The sequence below is a fragment of the Lissotriton helveticus genome, chromosome 12, assembly GCF_964261635.1.
Source record: "Lissotriton helveticus chromosome 12, aLisHel1.1, whole genome shotgun sequence".
In the NCBI taxonomy this organism is placed as follows: domain Eukaryota; kingdom Metazoa; phylum Chordata; class Amphibia; order Caudata; family Salamandridae; genus Lissotriton; species Lissotriton helveticus.
The window spans coordinates 247,209,596-247,230,472 of NC_136073.1; the positions used below are offsets into that span (position 1 = coordinate 247,209,596).

Consider the following 20,877-nt stretch of genomic DNA (forward strand, 5'->3'; position numbering starts at 1 on the left):
ACGAAAGGAGCGAAACGAACCAGTTTGCTGGCGCTGGGTCGAGAGACCCAAGGACTTGGCCGTGACCCTGGAGTCCTTGAAGCGCTCCAGCGCGTGGTCCGCCTTGTCGCCAAACAAGCGACTGCCATCGAACGGCATGTCCATCAAAGTATTTTGGACATCTGCCGAAAAGTTGGCGGATCTCAGCCAGGCGTGGCGACGAATCGCCACCGTCGTGGACATCGCTCTGCCCAGCGAGTCGGTCGTATCAAGACCACACCTGATGGAGTATCTTGCTGCATCTCGGCCTTCAATCATAGCCTTGCAGAGCTTTGCCCGTACCTCCTGCGGGCATTCTGGCAGCAACTCCGCGACCGTATCCCACAGAGAGTGGGTGTAGCGGCCCAAGAGGCATGCGGTGTTGCAAGACCGCAGTCCCAGACTCAGGGACGAGAAGACCTTCTTTCCATATTGGTCGTACCTCTTGGATTCCCGGTCGGGCGGGGCCGACGGGAATGCGGTCTGGGAGGTCGAGGCCTGGATCACCAGACTCTCAGGGGTGGGATGGGTGGACAGGAACTTGGGGTCGTCCGGACACGGACGGTGGCGTCTGGCCACGTTCCTATCAACAGGCGAACCTGAAGCGGGCCTGGACCACGTGCCCAAAAGAACGTCTGTCAAGGCTTCGTTGAACGGCAGCAGAGGCTCCTGTGATCATGACTGTGGTTTGAAGACCTCAGTGAGGATGTTAGGCCTCACGACCGCGACGGGGAGCTCAAGGTGTAAGGCCTTGGCAGCCCTCATCAACACCACTGAATAAGCAGCCCCAGCCTCCGAAGCCACAGTAGGAGGCGAGACAAAACCAGGGTTAGGAGAGTCGTCCAGACCACTGGCGTCACCCAAATCACCTGTCCAGTCCACATTGTACTGACACTCACGTGACAGAGGGTCCTCAGACCCCTCCCAAACCTCTCCGTATTCTACATCTTCCCCATATTTGGAGTCAACAATGTAGACCGGCTCCTCGGGGTCCACAGGCCCCATCGGCGTCGGACTCGGCGTCGGGCGACGCCGGTCCGACTCCGCGTCCGGAGTCGGAGAGGTCATGGGGACGGCGCCGCCCGGAGCCGGCCCCGGGAGAACCGGCGCCGCGCGGTGGCGGCGTCGGAGCACCGGCGCCGCGCGGGAGCGGCGTCGGGGGCAACCCCGATGGAACCGGCGCCGGAGAGGCCGGTAGACCAGCCGGCGTCGACCCTGAGGGTCTCTGCGGCGCCGGGGTCGGAGCCGTCGGCGGCGTCGGAGCCGGAGCACCCGACGGCGTCGAGGCAGGAACACCCAAACCGCTAGGACCCCCGGACGGGAGCACAGGGCCCGAAGGCGCCGTAGGCCCCGTCGGAGGAGACAGTGCCCTCATGGCCATAAGGAACTCCTCTGTCTCCGCACGCGACGCGCCTTGCGCAGGGACCGCAGGGTATGGAGCAGGCCGCGCCGGCGACTCACGCGGAGCCGCGGGGGTGGGGCCACCCAAACCCCCGGCCGCATCACGCGCACGTCGGGGGTACGATGACGACGCCCCGACTTCTTGTGTCTCCTACCTGAGGAGCCAGAGGAATGGTGACGACTTCCGGAGCGCTCGTGATGGCTCCGCGACCGCTCCCTCGACCGTTCCCTCGACCTCCGGCCGGACCGGGACCGCTCTCGACGTGGGTCCGACACCCGCAGTTCGAGTAGCTTGCGGGACCGCTCCCGCCTAGCTTTACTCGTCAGGGCCCGGCAATCGACACAGTCGTCCACGGCGTGGTCGGGGCCAGGACACCGGAGGCAGAGTCGGTGATGATCCGTGACCGACATGGTGCGGTCACAACCGTCACAGTTCTTAAAACCGGGCATCCTACCGGCACCGTAACAATTATTAAAGATTCAAAAACTTTGGTCAAAAGACCGGAGTACTGCACTTCTCGGATCTGCGCTAACTGGCGCGGAAAAAAGAAGAACTGACGTCAGCGCGCGGAGGCGGCGTCTATATACTCCAGCGACGTCATCACGGCGCACGACGCCGACGACGGACGCGGAGCGGCAGGGGACGCCTGCAGACGACGCCTACCGACGCGCAGGGGTACTGCTACGCAAAAGTTTCCGGATCCAGACTGACGCCTGGGGATATTCTAAGGTAAGGAATCTAATACTAACCTGTTTCTTTCAGATGTATTTCTTACCCCCTCCACCCTATGTTTATGATATGCTTTTGTAACTCATGTAACTATTCTACAACACCTATTTGGCCGTCACCTACACAGCTGGTCTTCTGACATTCTTTTCCTCGTCTCCCCATATGTATCTCCTTCCCTCCCCCTCCTCCTCCCTCTTTTGAGCCTTTGTTTCAAACTGATGTAACCATATAACCCGTAACTTGCTGATTCAACTGATGTAAATTACAAAACTGTTTGTACCTATCATGGAGCCTGAGCAACCTTGGCGGATGCCCGGTGGAGCTGTCCTATGCAGATATAGAGGAGTCTGGCCCCTTGGCCGTCACCTACCCAGCCGGTCATCTGACATTGTTTTCCTCTTCTCCCCGTTCGTGTCTCCTTCACTCCCCCTCCCTCTGTTATTCTTTGATTCAAACGGTTGTAACTATGTAACCTGTAACTCGCTGATTCAACTGATATAACTATGTAGCCTGTAACTTGCTGATCCTCATGTAAAGCGCTCTGATACCTCCGGGTCTAGCCAGTGTTATATAAAACTTTGCAAATAAATAAAATAAATACATAGGGAAGAAACGGCAGGGTTACGTAAATATCCCATTGCACAGACCTGGGACGAAATGCTCAGAACTCTTACAGGCACTAACGCCGCGCTGCACACACCCCCTGCGCAACAAGCGGGACCTGACACCTAATGAGCTACCTAGACACAGATGGCTTCCTGTCTCTATATGCCACCCCAACTGTAATAGTTGGATCGAGCGTGAACCTCGTAATCCTTACAAACACCACACGGAAGTAGCTCCTGCCAAGCGTCACCTTAACAATCATACAACTGCATAAAAGGAAGAAATAGCAGCCCACACACTACACTCGCACGCTAGCCTGGCCACGACTGCACCCAGATGACACACTAGATACTTAATACTTACACCCTCGGTTATTTGATGTCTCTTTGCATTGATTTATTATTTGTTGTTATTGGATGTGGTTTATTTATTTTATAAAATGATATCTAATGAACGGACTTGATGTTTACATGTACGTTGAGCTACTCGCTTAGGAAACAGCATGTGATGCACTTTGAAAGTTGAATCCAGATGTGAACGGTATTCATCAGTATGCATTGATATTCTCACGCATTACTCTTACTGCCACAGAGAGGCGTACTGAGCGCATTTCTATTGGCCCTCCATTGGAGATAACAGAATGTGCGGGCCGCGGGAGCCCAAGATGACTTACAAATGCAAGTGCAACCTCATATCCCAGGTGTAGATGACACTGATATACTGTGAAGGTAATGTTTAGCTATATATGTATAGTGTTATGGAACGAGTGGCATTATTGCCACAGCGCTGTATGTCGATGATTGTAAATTATTGTACCAGAAAAGTAAAATGCAATAAAGATATTTATTTAAAAAAAAAAAAAAAGAGAATGGCACTGCTCAGTTCTTCCACTTCCATACCCACACTCACCATATGTTTCTGCTCATTGGGTAAGAAACGAACAGCCTCTACATAAGAAATCGAAAAATCCTAGGGTTCTCTGATAGAATCTCACTTACCAGCTCAGTATTGACAAATTGAAAGAAATGGTCACTGTCCAGCGATGCATGCTTTCTCTCCCGGCTTACGCCCACCAAAACACAAGGAGGAAGAGTGACCAGAACCCTAATTATGAACACAAAGAAAGAGAGTCCAAGTTATGGGACTACGCAACAGGCTTCTTAAGAAAGTGTATCTAAGTGATCCAATGAAAGGAAATCCTCACAGTCATCATCAATAAAAACAATTAGAAACTACAGTACATATTTATCAATTACGAGACTTCCTATTTTATGGCCTTAGACCAATAGCGCATCTTAACCTTCTTTGTCTAGGCAGTGTTTGCCACCACAGAATGGTTCCAACCATATGTGAACAAATCCAACCCTAAACTAAAAGTGAATTGAAAGTACCAGGGTTTCTTGTTTACTTACATGAGATGAGATCTACAAACTTACGTTGTATGGATGCTTTGGTGCCAGATCTGGCAGTTAGCATATTATTTGTGGCTAACGTAATGGTACAGAAAATGTGACAACGGCTGGAATGCTTCTCAAGAGACACAAAGTCAATAGCCATAGAGGTTACAAACCAGTGGTTCAAGCACTCCCATCACATTTTCTTTTCTTTGCAACGTACGACAACCAAAGACCCTCATCTCACACTGCTAACCTCCCACATTCCCACCCTTTATAAAACACAACAAACTTGAAAATATACGTTTCTTAATTAGGAAAGCTACTTTGGGAGATACCAGTTTTATTCTTTCACTAAGCAATACTTTATGAGGGCCCTAATGGGGAAAAAGTGCGTAGATCTCCAAGGGGTTATTATTTAAGCAGGCTACCAATAATAAGAACCTTTTCCATACACTGACATGTTTGCCTGTAGTAGGAAATCACTTTGTAGGCAGAACTGTCATGCTTTCTAACTCACTAATATATCCATAGTCTTAACTCCTGCTCCCTACCTAGATACCATTTAATAGGTAGGTATGCCTCAACAGATTTGTGTAATCTCAAAATAGACAGCCGGTCTCCCTGGGGGTAGTTGTCAGGTAGTGAAGACATGAAATATTCATTGCCACATCCAAACTACAAACATCATTTACTATGGTCTGCCTTAAAGGAATTTATATTTTCTTTAGAAGTCAACCTTTTACATGCTGTAGAAATCGATAAAGGAAATGCATTACATCTGTAAATGCGGATAATGTGGCACATCAAGAACTTCAGCTTTCCCAGTTTAGCAATTTTTCAATTTCCGTTTTACAAAGGTTATCCCTTTTTCAAATTGCTTACATAAAATGCTCAATGTTCAAATTACCTTCTCTGGCTGTACTTCTGTTTTTTAAATAGTTTGCATTTTTTGGGGATATAATATATCCTCCTGCAATTGTGTTCCACTGCCCGGATGTTCCACAGCGTGTAACTTGTATCCTTTTAATTTCGGTCCCAGGCTCCTGCTAATCTAGCAGGTTTGCAAAGTCTTAGGCCTGTGCTTAGACATGAGAGAGATTCTGGACCTGGATGAGCATCCCAAGTGTGCTCTCTCTTTTTAGACAGAGGGCTACTGTCATGGTTTTATGGAATGGTATATAGTGCAGTGTTAGTATGCAGCGTAGAGGTGGTAGTGTACTGTTGTTCATTAATATGTAGTTGTGATTTGACTTTTTTATGTGATGGCAGTGAAGGGCTACTGGCCCCCTCGTGTAAAGTTCTTCTGCTGCACACTAACCGAGGTCGTAGCACTAATAACCTAGTGCATATTTTAGTGAATGTCTGAGGGTGACTTGCATGGTGCATCCATCGTTTGTATAAGGAAACTTTACTGGATCCCTTTTGGAAGCCCCTTGTCTGATCATGCGCACAAGACGAAGGTAAAGTTGTTTCCCCAGACAGTGGAAGTGTATTACTGAAATTTCTGAAGGTGGTGGAAGGAGAAATAGACACACGTTGGTAAACAGGAAACAGTTTTCCCTTTAGAAATCTATTACTTCCTTTTGCTACAAGAGCTGCTGATGAAGACTTCCTCAGCACTGACATTTGGTAGATGGTGGGAGTGAAGGGTGGGACTGCAGACAGTTGTTCCGAGCATGAAGGGTCCTTTAGGTGAGGCCAGACTTTTGTCTCTCTTCTTGATCACTGTTAAGTGTGACTATTGTTAGCCAGGAGCCATGAAGAACACTGACCATTGGAGCGCCAAAACTAGAGCCCTGAAAGGGGGACATCCCTGTCCCTAAAAATCCATTCGAAGAACAGGGAGGTTGGATGAATCAGTAAGAAATCTGCAGATAGAGATAGTCTCCACCAGATAATGCATTAACAAAGGCAAGTAACTTGTTCATCTGATAGAAATGTCTAGCCGCAGATTCCTTACCTTAGAATAGATATCCAAGCAAAAGCATCCCCAGAGGAGGGTCTGCGAACCAATTTTAAAAGAGACAGTCCTGCAGAACAGAACTGTCAAAGTGTGCATATCGTACGAGTTACTTACCTTCGGTAACGATGTATCTGGTAGACATGATTCTAGCTGCAGATTCCTTAACGTAGAATTACCCTCAGGCGTGAGACTGGATCGGGAAAACTTTTCTTGCCATAGCATCCCTGCGTGCCGGGAGAACGGCATCACGCGACTCCGCCCAGGTGTCGTCCGCGTACGTGACGTCAGCGAGGCACATAAGTCCCACTCTGGCGCGCCTTCATCAGTTTTCTTCTGAGAACTTTTTCACGCCACAACGCGGACCGTCAGACAAACTGTGGGAGCATGGGAACAGTGTGCGAAAGCGCAGGAAAGGTGGAAAAAAGAGGATGGTGACGAACAACACCATAAGAAGCAGTGCCAACACTTCAGCACCCAAAGGCAGGGAAAGAAGAAAAAACAGAGCACAGCCCTGAGCAGCCACCCTGCCAGCATGTAGACAGTCAAACCCCTCTCCCCCCCCGGCAAGGAACATATGCAAAATGACATGACAACATGTAGCAGGAGAATACACCCCAACCAAGAACAACGAAGGGGAACCTGTTCCAGGACAAACCAGGAACAACAACCTCCAAGGCAACCCCAGCAGAGAGAGTGACAACCCTCCAAAGGAGCAAGGACACGGCATGGCCAGATGACCCTGTCAGGATTTAACCTCATCTGACCTCGTGAAACATACCAGAGACTTATCTATGTTAAACCCCTCTGCTTCTTCACAGCTCGCGGACAGAGACATAGAGGAACCTGGCACCAGCGACGTCCCCGGCTTCTGGCCCTTTAACCCTGAGGCCGGCCCTCTAGCTGCCTCTGGAGCTATGTTTGGAGCCTTCAGAATCCATTTTCAGAAGGAAACTTAAGACTCACCTATTTGGAAGGTAGGCGGCTGTGAGGGCTGCTTGGACTGTTTACCCCACTGACCATAGCGCGGGGACATGCCGGTGCGCGTAACCAGGAGCTCTACAAATTTCCCTAATAATAATAATAATAGCAATCCCCGCCCCTAAGGACGTCCAGGCGGATGACTGGTCCGATTTAAAGAGCAGTCCGCCCCATCAGGAAGTCGTCGACCAGGAACAGAGAGGAGCCCGTGTTCGTCTACTGACGGAGGAGACTTCAGGGAGATTCTACCAGGCTGACGCTGTTCCCGATCCGAAGAGAACGACCCAGGATCCCGGAGGCTCATCCACTGCGGGCGCTGCCGGTGAACAGAAGAGGACGACCCAGAAGCCAGGAGGCTTTCCCCACGCATCGCCCAGCCACGTTCCTGGAGGTTCGTGGCTGAAACAGGTGCGTGATCGGCTTCGGGTGTCTAGTGAAAGGGTGGCGGAATCCCTGCAGGGCAGTAGCTGAGCAGGGTGGGTTCCTTTCCGTAGGCTAATGGGGCTGAGTACTAAATCCCGTTCCCGGTGTTGGTAACCCTCGCACCCCCTCACAGCCTCTAGAAAGCGGTGATCCTTCCCACCCCCTCCTGGACACTTTAAAGACCGTGGCCTGCCATTAAGGCTTTGTTTGTTTTTCTTCTTCTTTTTCACGCCCCACTGCGAGGAGGAGTCCGTGGAAGTAAACGCGACCCCAGATCCTTGAAGAGGCTGAAAACCCCAAGAAGGGAACCCAAGACCGACGGAGACCTCCGCTACCTTTATCATTTATTTGAACTTTATTCCCCAAAAACTGCATCTTGTGAAAAAATAAAAGAGAATCTGAGACAAAACCATATTTCTGTCTCCCGGCCTTATATCGCCAGTTAACACATGGTGGAGAATGCGGGCATTAGGCTCCATTGAACGCAAAACCACAAATGGAGGCTCTAATACAGCATCTAGTTGACGGACAAAAGAAACTTGAATGGGCGGTAGAAAGGCAGTTGTCCAGTGCCCAAGCAGAAAGAGATGCCTTCAGGAATCAGATGCGGGCTCAGTTGGATACCCTGCTGAAAGTGGCCGAAGGGTCTCCCTCCTCCAGCCTGACGCCAAAACTAAACCGTAGCCCGGCAGCTGCGCCTACTGTCTCCTTGCAAAAATACATTCCGGGAGAGGACCCAGACGCCTTCCTCCTAAACTTTGAGAGGGCCGCAAGAGCTTCAGGGTGGCCGGTGGCTAAATGGCCGTTCTTCTTGGCACCACTCTTAACAGGGGAGGCCCAAGCCGCCTATCAGGTGGCCAATGCGGGAGGCGTCACCCCATATGAAGAGGTCAAAAACGTGATTCTCGATCACCTAGGGATGGACGCCGAAGCTTACCGATTACGGTTCCATCAAGAGAAAGGGGTTCCTGGAGACACTCCTAAGACTTTGTACTTCAAATTAAAATTGGCAGCTGAAAAATGGCTTCGACCGGGCGAACAGTCAAAGGAGGAGATCATGAGTAACATCGTGTTGGAGCAGTTCCTAGACGCCCTTCCCTATGCCACACAAAAATGGCTGAGGCAGCATGCAGGCCTCACGATGGAGAAGGCGGTGGAGATGGCTACCTCATTCACTAGAGCCCAACCGAAAATCTCCTCCTGGGAACCAGAAAAAGGAATGAGGTCCAGTACGCTGCCACGAAGACCACTTAGACCTATAAAAGAGCCAGAGAAAGTCCGAGCCCCAAAACCTGAGCCCCACATTCAGAAACAACCACAATGTTTCAAATGTGGCGAGTGGGGCCACATTGCCCGGTTCTGCCCACGGAGAAAAACCGACGAACCCATGGACGTTAGTTACATGCCTCGTAACCTCATGTACAGCGTAGAGATGGGGGCCTGTTATTATGTAAGTGTCACCGTGAATGCACAGGTTGTCACCGCCCTGCTGGACTCAGGGTGGTGACAGTCAATGACTAGGAGTCATTGGGTGGCCCCAGAACAGAAGATTCCCCAAGGACAAGTAGCAATACGCTGTGTTCATGGGGATGTCAGGGTCTACCCTACAGCCAGAATACCCATCCTTTGCCCGGGAACAGAGGGCCCCGCAATTGTCACTGTGGGTCTCATGGATAATCTGCCGGAAGACCTCATATTGGGAACAGATAACCCCGATTTTCTCTCGCTCTTTCGGGACCTCCTTTACTCCCCGCACCAACCAAAAACCTCCTTAGCTTTCCTGACCCAGGAACCGTGGGAAATTAATAAGAACTTTCGCTGGGCCCAAACTATTGATATTTCCCTTGAGCATGCATGGCAAGAGGCCAGGACAACTCATCTAGGACGCCCCTTATCTTATCCTTCCTTTTCCATTCAGAACGATCTCCTGTACCGGATTGCTAACCCCACTGCTTCCCCGCAACTGTTGGTCCCTTGTGAATTCAGGGAGCAGGTTATGTTTTTTGCTCACTCTCACTTGTTGATACAAAAGGGGATGATGGACAGAGTGTTTGAGCAAATCAAACACTCACCCCCAGTCAACTGATCTGGGTTTAATCCATCACCATTCTTTAGACCACTCAGCCACCCGATTTCAGACATGGCCATATGCAAATCAGTCTGACCCTGTGCCTCATGGGAACAGTCCAGCCCGAACTGCCAAGCCATGTCTTCCATGGACCGGAAACAAGCATCCTGGGACCGGTTTCGGATTCATAATCCTCATCAGCCAGGCTATCTTGAATCCAGTGGCCAAGTGAGCAAGGGACTCACGTCTGAGCATACCCTGCCACACTTAGGGCGAACAAAGCGATACAAAAGGGGATGATGGACAGAGTGTTTGAGCAAATCAAACACTCACCACCAGTCAACTGATCTGGGTTTAATCCATCACCATTCTTTAGCCCACTCAGCCGCCCCATTTCAGACATGGCCATATGCAAATCAGTCTGACCCTGTGCCTCATGGGAACAGTCCAGCCCGGGAAAGTTGCGTGCGGGATTCCATCGCGTAAAAAATCTAGGATATTTGCTAGGCAACGGGTGCATCGAACCACAGAGAAAAAAATCAAGGCAATAACCGAAACACCTGTCACTACCACAAAAAGGAAGTCAGGGCCTTTCTGGGTCTCCTGGGGTATTACCGGCGGTTCATTCCCCAGTATTCAGAGATAGCTACCCCCTTAACTGATCTGTTAAAGAAAAACACCCCTGGACACCTCCTACTGCATCCTTCTTCCCTTGTAATTGAGGCAGTTAACAAACTGAAGAAGGCAATCACTAGTGGTCCAGTACTAACCTCTCCCAACTTTGACCTGCCGTTTATCCTGCAAACTGATGCCTCGGATCTAGGCATAGGAGCCGTCTTGTCCCAATTAACATCAGATGGTACTGAGAAGCCTGTCCTCTTCATTAGCCGCAAACTGTTTCCACGCGAAAGAAACTATCCAGTCATTGAAAACGAATGTTTAGCGGTCAAATGGGCCATAGAAAAGTTACAATATTACCCCGAGGGAAAAAAATTCCAGTTATATACCGACCATGCCCCGTTAGTCTGGCTAAGCAGAAACAAGGGCAACGATCCCCGCATCATGCGGTGGTTTCTGTCTCTTCACCCTTATGCTTTTGACATTCGTCACCGAAAGGGGTCTGAAAACTCGAACGCGGACTTCCTCTCTCTCATACCCTACATTCCCGAACGGGACTATTCAAGGGGGAGGGTGTGTCAGGCTTTAACCCCATCTGACCCCGTGAAACATACCAGAGACATGTCTATGTTACACCCCTCTGCTTCTTCATAGCTCGCGGACAGAGACATAGAGAAACCCGGCACCAGCGACGTCCCAGGCTTCTGGCCCTTTAACCCTGAGGCCGGCCCTCTAGCAATAAAATAGCAGAGGTACCAGGTCCCCTAGTAACAAGAGGGAAGGGACGAGAGTAAAGGCAAACCTCAAGCCCGGAGCAACCAGAGCAGAGGGGCACAGGAGTACCCATGGACCCCTCCTCCGAAGTGCCAAGTTGGAGGAAAGAAGCAAGACAAAACCTCCTGTCAAAGAACGAAAGAATGTATTCACAGAAGACATAACCACCCACCGGAAGGCGAGTGCAGAAGCCAAAGGCCCTCGCAGAACGGGGAGGAAGGGCGGGGCGTGAAGGAATCTGCGGCTAGAATCGTCTCTACCAGATACATTGTTACCGAAGGTAAGTAACTCGTACATCTGATAGAGACTACTAGCCGTAGATTCCATAACGTAGAATATATACCCTAGCCATACCCACGTGGAAGGAGGGTCTGTGAAAGGACCCCACCAGCCTGGACATAACAGAGGGTCCCACAAGGGACTAGTCCAACAGACAGGGCGAGGAGCCCCGTCCCCCCAGGCAAGGGGAACCCCTACAAGCAGAACACCACCAAACCCAGGAGGGGTGTGGGAAGAAGAAAGAAGAAAGAGTAAGCCCTTGCACACTCAACAGAAGAACCAAGGGCAAGGCCAGGGGAGGCCGAAGCACCCCACGCCCCTACAAGGCAACAGAACCCCATCCGAATCCAAGGCAGGGAAGGAGAAGAAGAACAACCCAGAGGGCAAAGAAGGCAAGCCCACCACAGTTGAAAGTCAATAGACCCAACAGAACGGCTCCGACAGCAATAAGCAGCCGGAAGCAGGAAGAAGAGCCCGGGGCCTCCAGGAAGACCGGGCAGGCTGCGCCTGAAAGAAGGAGGAACACAAAACCATCTCAGCCCCAGGACAGAGAACAGGAAGGCGAAGAAGGGCCCGGACACACCTCAGGGAGGGGTCCACACCCACGACACAAAAAGAGGAGGAACCAGAGCCATGACGCCAGGACAGCAGGTCAGACCTGGCGAACAGCGCAGCGACCGCGGAGAAGGACACCAAAGCATTCCAATCCAACAAAAGGGAATTGCACCTGCAACGTACATAAAAGCCATGGAGAGCAGAGGCCCGAAGGCGACCACAACTCCCCAGCACAGCACAAGCTATATACCGATAAACAGCCTTTACTGAGCGGCTGAAACTGTGCATACCATTACTTCGCAAGCGTTACTAAGCTTGTGATGTTGCAATGCGTACCATTAGTACGCAAGTTGTTACATCGCGTGAGGAAGGTTCCAGGAGGAGAGAGGAGCCACGAGGAGAGTGAGGTAAGGGGGATGTAGTGTGTTTTTGTAGTGTAGGGGGTCGTGCTAGGAGTAGTGTTAGGGTACAGGGTAGTGTTGTGTTTTTGTAGTGTAGGGAGTCGTGCTGTGAGTAGTGTTAGGGTGCAGGGTAGTGTTGTGTTTTTGTAGTGTAGGGGGTCGTGCTGTGAGCAGTGTTAGGGTGCAGGGTAGTGTTGTGTTTTTGTAGTGTAGGGGGTCGTGCTGGGAGTAGTGTTAGGGTTCGGGGTAGTGTTGTGTTTTTGTAGTGTAGGGGTTGTTCTGGGGGTAGTGAGTTAGGGTTTTGGTTAGAGTAGGGGTCTTGCTGGGAGTAGTGTATTAGGGTTCAGGGTAGTGTTGTGTTTTTGTAGTGTAGGTGTTGTGCTGTAGTTTGTGAGTTAGGGTTTAGGGTAGAGTAGGGGTCGTGCTGGGAGTAGTGTATTAGGGTTCAGGGTAGTGTTGTGTTTTAGTAGTGTAGGGAGTTGTGCTGGTAGTAGTGTATTAGGGTTCAGGGTAGTGTTGTGTTTAAGAAGCGTAGGGGGTCGTGCTGGGAGTAGTGTTAGGGTTCAGGGTAGTGTGTGTTTTTGTAGTGTAGGGGTTAGTCTGGGGTAGTGAGTTAGGGTTTTGGGTAGAGTAGGGTCTTGCTGGGAGTAGTGTATTAGCGTTTAGGGTAGTGTTGTGTTTTTGTGCTTTAGGGGTTGTGCTGGGGTTTAGGGTAGAGTAGGGGTCGTGCTGGGAGTAGTGTATTAGGGTTCAGGGTAGTGTTGTGTTTTAGTAGTGTAGGGAGTTGTGCTGGTAGTAGTGTAATAGGGTTCAGGGTAGTGTTGTGTTTAAGTAGCGTAGGGGGTCGTGCTGGGAGTAGTGTTAGGGTTCAGGGTAGTGTGCGTAGTTGTAGTGTAGGGGTTGTGCTGGGGGTAGTGTGTTAGGGTTTAGGGTACAGTAGGGGTCGTTCTGGGAGTAGTGTATTAGGGTTCAGGGTAGTGTTGTGTTTTTGTAGTGTAGGGGATTGTGCTAGGAGTAGTGTTAGGGTGCAGGGTAGTGTTTTTTTGTAGAGTAGGGGTTGTTCTGGGGTAAAGTTAGGGTTTAGGGTAGAATAGTGGTGTGTAGTCTTAATGGTTTCAGTGTAGTGTCGTCATGTATGTGTAGTGTAGGGGCATGTACGCATAGTAGTGCTTTGCGAAGTAATGGTCAGCGCATTAAAATACATTCTTCATATTTGTAATGCTTTTGCGAAGTAATGGTAAGCGTAGTAATATAATACGTACTAATGCCATTTGCGATGTAAAAAGGTCGCACCAAAAGCATGCGTAGTAATGGTATGCTATGTATCGTCATACATTCTATATAAAAGCTACCACTACCCCACATAGGGTATGTTAAGTCCCAAGACATGGGACACCTCTTTGGAAGAAACTTCCGCAGCAGAGGACAACAGAAAGAGCCGCGGGGAAAAAAAACTCCTGCAGAAGGCTTGTCAAGCAGCCCAAGAGAATAACAGAAGGCCTAATCTCAGGGCTAACCTGCTGCAGATAACCCAAAGCAAAAACACACAGTGAAGAAGGGCTGTCCAGCAGCCAACAGAACCACAGTCTCAACAAGGAGGACTAGAGTGGCCATGAAGCACACAGAACTACACAACGAGGGCGACTCGCCCAAAAGGAGAAGCATCTTCAAGAACTAGACCAACTCACAGGTCACTGAGGGGTAGGAGGGGTAGGAGGAGAAGGAGGAGGAGGCCGAAGCCTGCCAAGAACCTGCGGATGGCCGAGTCTGCCGGGGCATGGAACAGAAGAGTGCCACCGAAGGGAAGGTCAACCAGCCGTTCCCTAACATTTTCCGTGAACACACTGTCCCGAAGCCAAGCATGGCGGCGAATGGCAACCGAGGAAGCCATGGTACGACCAAGCACCTAAGATATAACCAGAGCGGAGCAAAGAATAAACGCCGCCAGCTCCAGGCCATCCAAGGCACAGTGCCCCAAATCAACCCGAGCATCCTCCTGTGAAGCAGCGGATCCCAGGGACTCAGCCGAGTCCCACAAGCAAGAGGTGGCCTTAGCCAACACACAAAGTGTTAAGGGCCCGTAGAGCTGCACTGGTCGAAGTGAACATGTTGCGCCCCCAAAAGTCAAGTCAGCGGGCCTCCCGTGATGGTGGAAACAACAGCGGCGGCAGGGAGGGAAAGGCGGTCGGCAAAAGGGGGCTCGAGGCAGAGGGGTGGAGGGAAAGACACACAGGGTCATGTGGTGCCGGAAGGTGCCGGTGCAGAAGGTGTTGGGGCGCCAGATCCCCGTGGCGGGACGCCCCCAAGTCCCCATCAGAGAAGAAAGGAGCGAACCCTCAAAGGGAAGCAGCAGCTCCCTCCCACCAGAGCCCTGTGGAGAACTTCCAGAAGGTGATCCGCGGGGAAATGGGCAACCGGATCACCCATGCGCAAAATACCCACATCGGTGGACATAGCACGAGCAAAGGCCGCACCCGCCTCCGTAGGGCCCTGCGGTGGGAAAAGCAGCTCCTCCGTGGGTGATGGCTGCAAGCTAAGGCGGCCGTCCCTGAAGCCAACCGGAGCGGGCAAAGGCCAGGTTCGGAAAGGCGAAAGAGGGAGAGAGGAGTGGGGGACCTGTGGCTCCTCTGGTGAAAACGGCGGTCGCGCCAACCGTGAGGAGCCACCCTTTGATGAAGTCGGGGAAAAATCCACGATGCGTCGGCCCGTCTCCGGCGAGGACACCAGCAGGCACCCAACCTCCGGGGAAGAGGGGGCGTCCGAAGACGAGTCCGCGACCCGACGCCTGTCCAGCGCCGTAGAGTCCGCAGCTCGAGTCAGGATGTCCGGCACCAACGGAGACGCTGGACAGGCTTCCTCCACACCACACAGCTCAGGGGACCGGGACTGGTCGGGAACCGAGGCAGCAAAGGGATGGCGCCTTTTCGACCTCCGACGAGGCAGCTGCCTGCGTGAAGGGACGAGAGGGACCCTGGGGTTGATAAGGAGCCCTGCCAGCCTCGACCCATAATGGGACGAGGGGGGTCCGCCTACCCATGTGGTGACGCCAAGGCCGACTCAACCTCCGACTCGACCTCCAACGAGGCAGCCGCCTGCGTGGAGGGACGAGAGGAGCCCAGAGGGGGACGAGGGGTCCCCCGCCAGTTCTGACCCATAACGGGACGAGGAGGGTCCGCCGACCCCTGTGACGTCGCCAGGTCCAGACCAGCCTCAGACAAGGCCGCTGCCTGTCCAGAGGGCCGAGAGCAGCTTGGGGAGGCGACCCAAGCCCCGGCGACCTCCCGTGACACCACAGGGACTCCCGTGGGAGTTTGCGGCGAGGCAGAGGCGCCGTGGACCGAAGGAGGGACCCCCGAAGGGCCGCACCCCAATGGCGAAACATCCTCCAAGACTGGACCCGAGCCAGTCGGCGCCGGGGCCAGAGCCGCCAGCGACGCAACGGAGGATCCCGCACACTACAAGGGATCTGCTGACGTCCCAGGACGGGAAGGAGGAGGAGGAGAAGCCAGCGAGGCCTGCAAGGCCGCCACATATGTCTCCATCTGGGCTCTCTATGCCCCCTCACCGGGAAATGGTGGATAGGGGGACGATACGCGGGGCCGCATCACCTGCGGAGAGCCCACGCCCCCAACAGTCCGGAAACCAGTCCTCAGGGACAAACGGCTACACTTACCAATAGGGGAGCAACGCTCTTGCGGCACAGGAGAGGGATGGGGACGATGGTGGCTGCTTCGAAACTCTTTCACAGAAGCTGATCGGGGTGACGAAGCCAACCTGGACAGAGGAGCCGAGAGAAGTTTCATCCGGCGCTCCCGCTTCGACTTCAACTGTTGGCACCCCTCGCAATCAGTGGAGCCGTGATCTTCCCACAAACACCACATGCAAATGAGGTGAGGGTCCGTCGCCGAAATAAGGCGTCCACACGACAAGTATGTCTTAAAGCCCGAAGGCATCCGCACACTATTCCACAGATACACACAATAACGAAGGAAAGGGCCTAAATAGGCCTGGAGCATGAAACGGATCCGCGTTGCATGCGGAAAAGGAAAAAACTGACGTAGGCGCGCCGGGGGTGGGACTTATGTGACCTCGCTGACGTCACGTATGCGGACGACGCCTGGGCGGATTCGCGTGATGCCGTCCTCCCGGCGCGCAGGGATGCTGTGGCAAGAAAAGTTTTACGGATCCAGTCTCACGCCTGTGGGTAATTTTACGTTAAGGAAACTGCGGCTAGTAGTCTCTATTAGATTGCAAACGTACCTGTCCATACAGTAATGTTTGGTGGACGTGTGCAGGGATGCCCACTTTGCTGCCTGACAGATATCCAGAAACAAACTCTGCCTGCAAATACAGGGGTGGCTGCTTTAGCTCTGGTGGAATGAGCTTGCACACCTTCAGTAGGTTGCTTCTTGGCCAGTGAGTAGCAGATGTTTATGCACAGCACAACCTATTGGGTCTCATTTATCCATCTTACTTAGCCCAACTTAGAGACTGGGTAACCTAAGTAGGGTTTTGCAAATGCAACAAGAGTTATTTTGTGAATATATTTTGTACGGTCAATGTTTTACATTAATGCCCTCTTTACAGCTATTGTATGCAATACTCTTTCTGCAAATGACTTGTGTCGTGAAAAGAAAATAGGCAAACTAATTATCTAATTAACATGTAACAGGGAGAACACCTTTGATTAGAAAGAAAATAAAACGCAAGTTTGTCCTCAGGGCGATCCAATCCTCATGAGTCTGAATGCAAGGCTCCTCCACCATTAATGCTTGCAATTCACTACCTTCACATAAGAAAGTAATTGGCACCGGGAAGGGACTTTCCATATGAATGTAAGGGTGCGAAAGGAGGTTGCATGAGTTGTGTGGTGACTACATTACTGTCCCAAGTAGGAATTGGTGGTGTCCTTGGAGGGATAGCTCTTTTAAGGCACCCCATAAACGCTTTATCAGCTGGGATTGTAAATAAAGATCAATGTTGTCTGTTTCTCAAATAAGCAACTACAGCTGCTAAGTAAAATCTAATAGATGTCTATGGCATTCCAGATTACTGTAGGTGGAAGAGATAGAAGATTATGTCTTGGAATGAGTTCGGAAGAGGTTGTTGTGTATATCTACTGCTGTAGTTAGGTAGACATTATTTCCATTTTGTGGCATAACAATCTTGTGTGAAAGGTCTACAAGCTTCTTGCATCATACATTCATTAGGAAGCTGCAGGTAAACACAGTCTAAGATCTCAGGTGCCAAATCACAAGGTTTATGTCCTTGAGATTTGGATATCTCAGTTGCTGTTGCTGAGGGGGTAACCTCTTGCGTGGGTGGATAGAAATGTACAGCAGCACTGAGTACAATAGTTGCATTGTCCATCTTGGAGCAATTTGAGTAAGTGTCATGGACACAATTCTAGTAGATCCCACTACACGTGGGATCAAAGACAATGGAGGAAGATCATAGGAATATATCCCTGACCAGTTCCTCCACACAGCACTGCCCCAGGACTGCGGTTGTGGGTACTTGGAGACAAAGCTTGAGCATTCTGCATTTTCTTTGATGACCAAAAAGGTTGCTGTGGGCGCCCCCCCTTTCTGAGCTTACTGCTGAAGTTCCTAAAGATTCGTCATCCACTTGTGTATTTGTTTATGTACTCTGTTTAACCGGTCCACAAAGTCATTGTCCACCCTCATGACATGCTCTGCTTGGAGTAATATATGGTGACGAATGGCCCAATAACATAATGATTGTGCCAATGCTGACAGTTGGAACGAGTGAGTGCCCCTTTGCTTCTGGATATAAATATATTACAGTCATATTGACTGTTCGCACAAGAACAGTCTTGTTGCGAATTATGGTGTAAAACACTCTGAGTGCCATTTGGACTTCTGTCATCTCCGAGAAATTGATGTGTATGGTCAGGTTGTCTAAATGTGCCCCCTGACCTGACTGGAAGGCATCTGTAGTAACGTTCTCATATGGGTAAGAGTTAGCAAAGAAACCTGTCCTATAACATGTTTTTGTTGTTTCACAATTTGAGCTGCATTGAAGTCTGGGTTCTAACAACACTAGACTTACCCACTGACCAAACAGCACATGTAAAGTTGGACATTCAGAACTACTGCAATACAAGACACTTTCATCCCCAGCAATTTCATGATCATTTTCACTGTCTGAGACGTGCATCTGATAATAAAGAAGCATTCTATGAAATGCCATCCCTCTCTCTTGGTTGCAGTAAGTTTTGCCCACTACAGTGGTTAGTACAGTTCCCAAAAAGGGTTGTACCTGTTGAGGGCGGAAATTAGGTTTTTATGGCATTCACGGTAAAGCTTAGTCTGTGAAGAAGTGACAGCACATGCTAAGCGTGTAATAGTCATTGTTTATGGCTGCTGCTTCTGATCAGTCAGCTATCCACCTACAGGAAGATATGAATGAAGTTACTGGGCAATTGTGCTGTAACCGCCTCTAAGCATTTGGCAAATACCCTTGCATCTGTTGTGACCCTGAAAGAATAACTGGTAGTGTTATCCACTTACCACAAATCTGAGGGAGTCTAGATGTACTGGATGAATGGCAGGTGGAAGTATGCATCCTTGTCTTTGCTTGGAGGCAGAGCGGTCCTTTCTTAGCCGCCTTCCCTGTTTCCTCTGCTGTTGCCTCTGAAGTCTTCTCTGGAGTATGCTTTCTTACACTGTCCCTCAAGAAAGGATGGCCAATGCAGAAAACTGGGATGCTGTGGTATTGATCTAGCCTTGGCACTTCCTTTCACCTGCTGGAACCAACAACCAGGCCAGCAGGCTTGAGTCTGGATGTACCCATAACTTTTGCTGTATCTACGCCCTTTATTGGTCGAGCCTGTGTCTCACATGCGCTCTGCGAGGCATGCTGTATTGAGGAAAGGCACAGAAGCTCGGTCCATCTTTTTAATTGGCGCCTGTTACTGTACTTGCGAAATTGTTGCTTTTCATTTGTGAATAGGCTTAATAGTCCCTCTTTTGTACCACCTTGTCTGCATTTGTAACGCCCCATTACGACTGGACTTTTTACTTGTGTTGTTACACGGTCTGCTTTATAAGTAGGTGAGCACTAATGATCTTCCTCTATTCCACCCATGACGTGGCAGCACACCCCTCGCTTTTATATTATTAGTAATGCATTCATTTATATTACAGCGCGGTCCGCTTGAACTATAGCGGCTGCGCCTATTTCATTATTTCATTTACAGCACGGTCCGCTTTCTCTTTAGTGGCCATGCTTATTTCATTATTTAGTTTACAACGCTGCCCCTTTCACTTTAGGGGCAGCGGTTATTTATTTAATTACCAGCACGGGCCGCTTTCACTTTAGCGTGTTCGCTACAGAACCTTTGGAAATTCATTCCACTTTGGGTGAAATCGCTCCATACACGATTTCACTATAATGTTGATCGCGCCCCTTTCTTTACACGCTGCTCACTGTAACCTGAATACATGAGCAGCATCTAAGAAAAGGGGCGCGGCCACTATTAAAGTGGTTTCGCATTTGCGAGAGTTTGAGCTCTTGCCATTAGAAATGACAATGCCTTTTATATATGTGTTGCTTTTAAAAACAAATAAATAAAAGGCATTGTCATTTACAATGCCAATAGCTTAAATGCTTGCAAATGCAAGACCTATTGCATTGAAAATGCTGGTTTATTTTTCCAAGAATGGAGTCCACTTGAGGCCCAAACAAGCATTCTCCTTCAAACGGGACTGATCAGGTGCTATTGTACCTTAGGACAAAATCCTGACACTGAGCCATTTCATGTCTCCTCAAGATGATGCTGGTTTTCACTCCTCATGACAGATGGCCTGATACACACAAGGCACAACAAATGAAGACACCGGATATGATTTGGCCTTCCGGAATCAGTCTTTGCCTCACTTGTGGTAGGTTTCTAGCAGAAGTGAGATGGTCATACCTGGAGAGGAGGCCCACTGAGTTGGCTATGCAGCACTACATCTTCTGCTGCATGTATCTTGCGGCTCTCCTTATCTAGTGGTGGAGCCTCTCTGGTCCAATGAGCAAAGCCCTCTTCCAAACAGTATGTACTACTAGGGATTCAGGTGGTACGTGGCCTCAGATGTAGAGAGGGTTATCGGTTGCTGGTTTGTACTTTTTCTCCAAGTTGATGTTACCACTCTAGCTTTTACAGAGACCTTTTATTCCGCACACCTGTTTATGCTGTTTAGCATGGGAAGAAACTGGACTGAGGGCTACGTCTTCAACATAGTCTCCACCAGGAAATACTCCTTCTCCTCAATGACATGCGGTTTCACTGGTAATATCAGAGCAGTACTCCTCCTCTGATGGGAGTCTGTGGAACGGCTCAGACCAGGAAATCCTGCACGACAGACCCGAAACCAGCCTGCTAGCCATAATGCTTTCTGCCTTGTGGCGGGACGCCCGCGTAGCAGGCGGGAACATTTCCACGACTGGCACACTGCATGAAAACACAGTGGTTGCAGCCTTCAGAGAAAAGGCTACCCATCTGGAGCCTGCTTCTTGCCTAGCCCATAGCAGATCTTGGGCCAGATGTACAACCCACCAATTTACAACGTGCAAATTGCATCACATTTGCGACTCGCAAATTGGGATGTATAACAGTGTCTCAGACATTGTTAGCGATTTCTAATGGGGTCGCAAAT

General features: G+C 50.4%; 1 protein-coding gene across 1 annotated transcript in view; it reads right to left on the reverse strand.

The window, feature by feature from the left end:
* The window catches only part of FANCA (FA complementation group A), a 674,778-nt gene that overhangs the window by 247,832 nt on the left and 406,069 nt on the right, over nt 1–20,877 (reverse strand). The window contains exon 33 of the mRNA XM_078671408.1: nt 3,754–3,859. Coding sequence (XP_078527534.1) covers nt 3,754–3,859 — 106 coding nt within the window. The remainder of the gene's footprint in view (nt 1–3,753; nt 3,860–20,877) is intronic.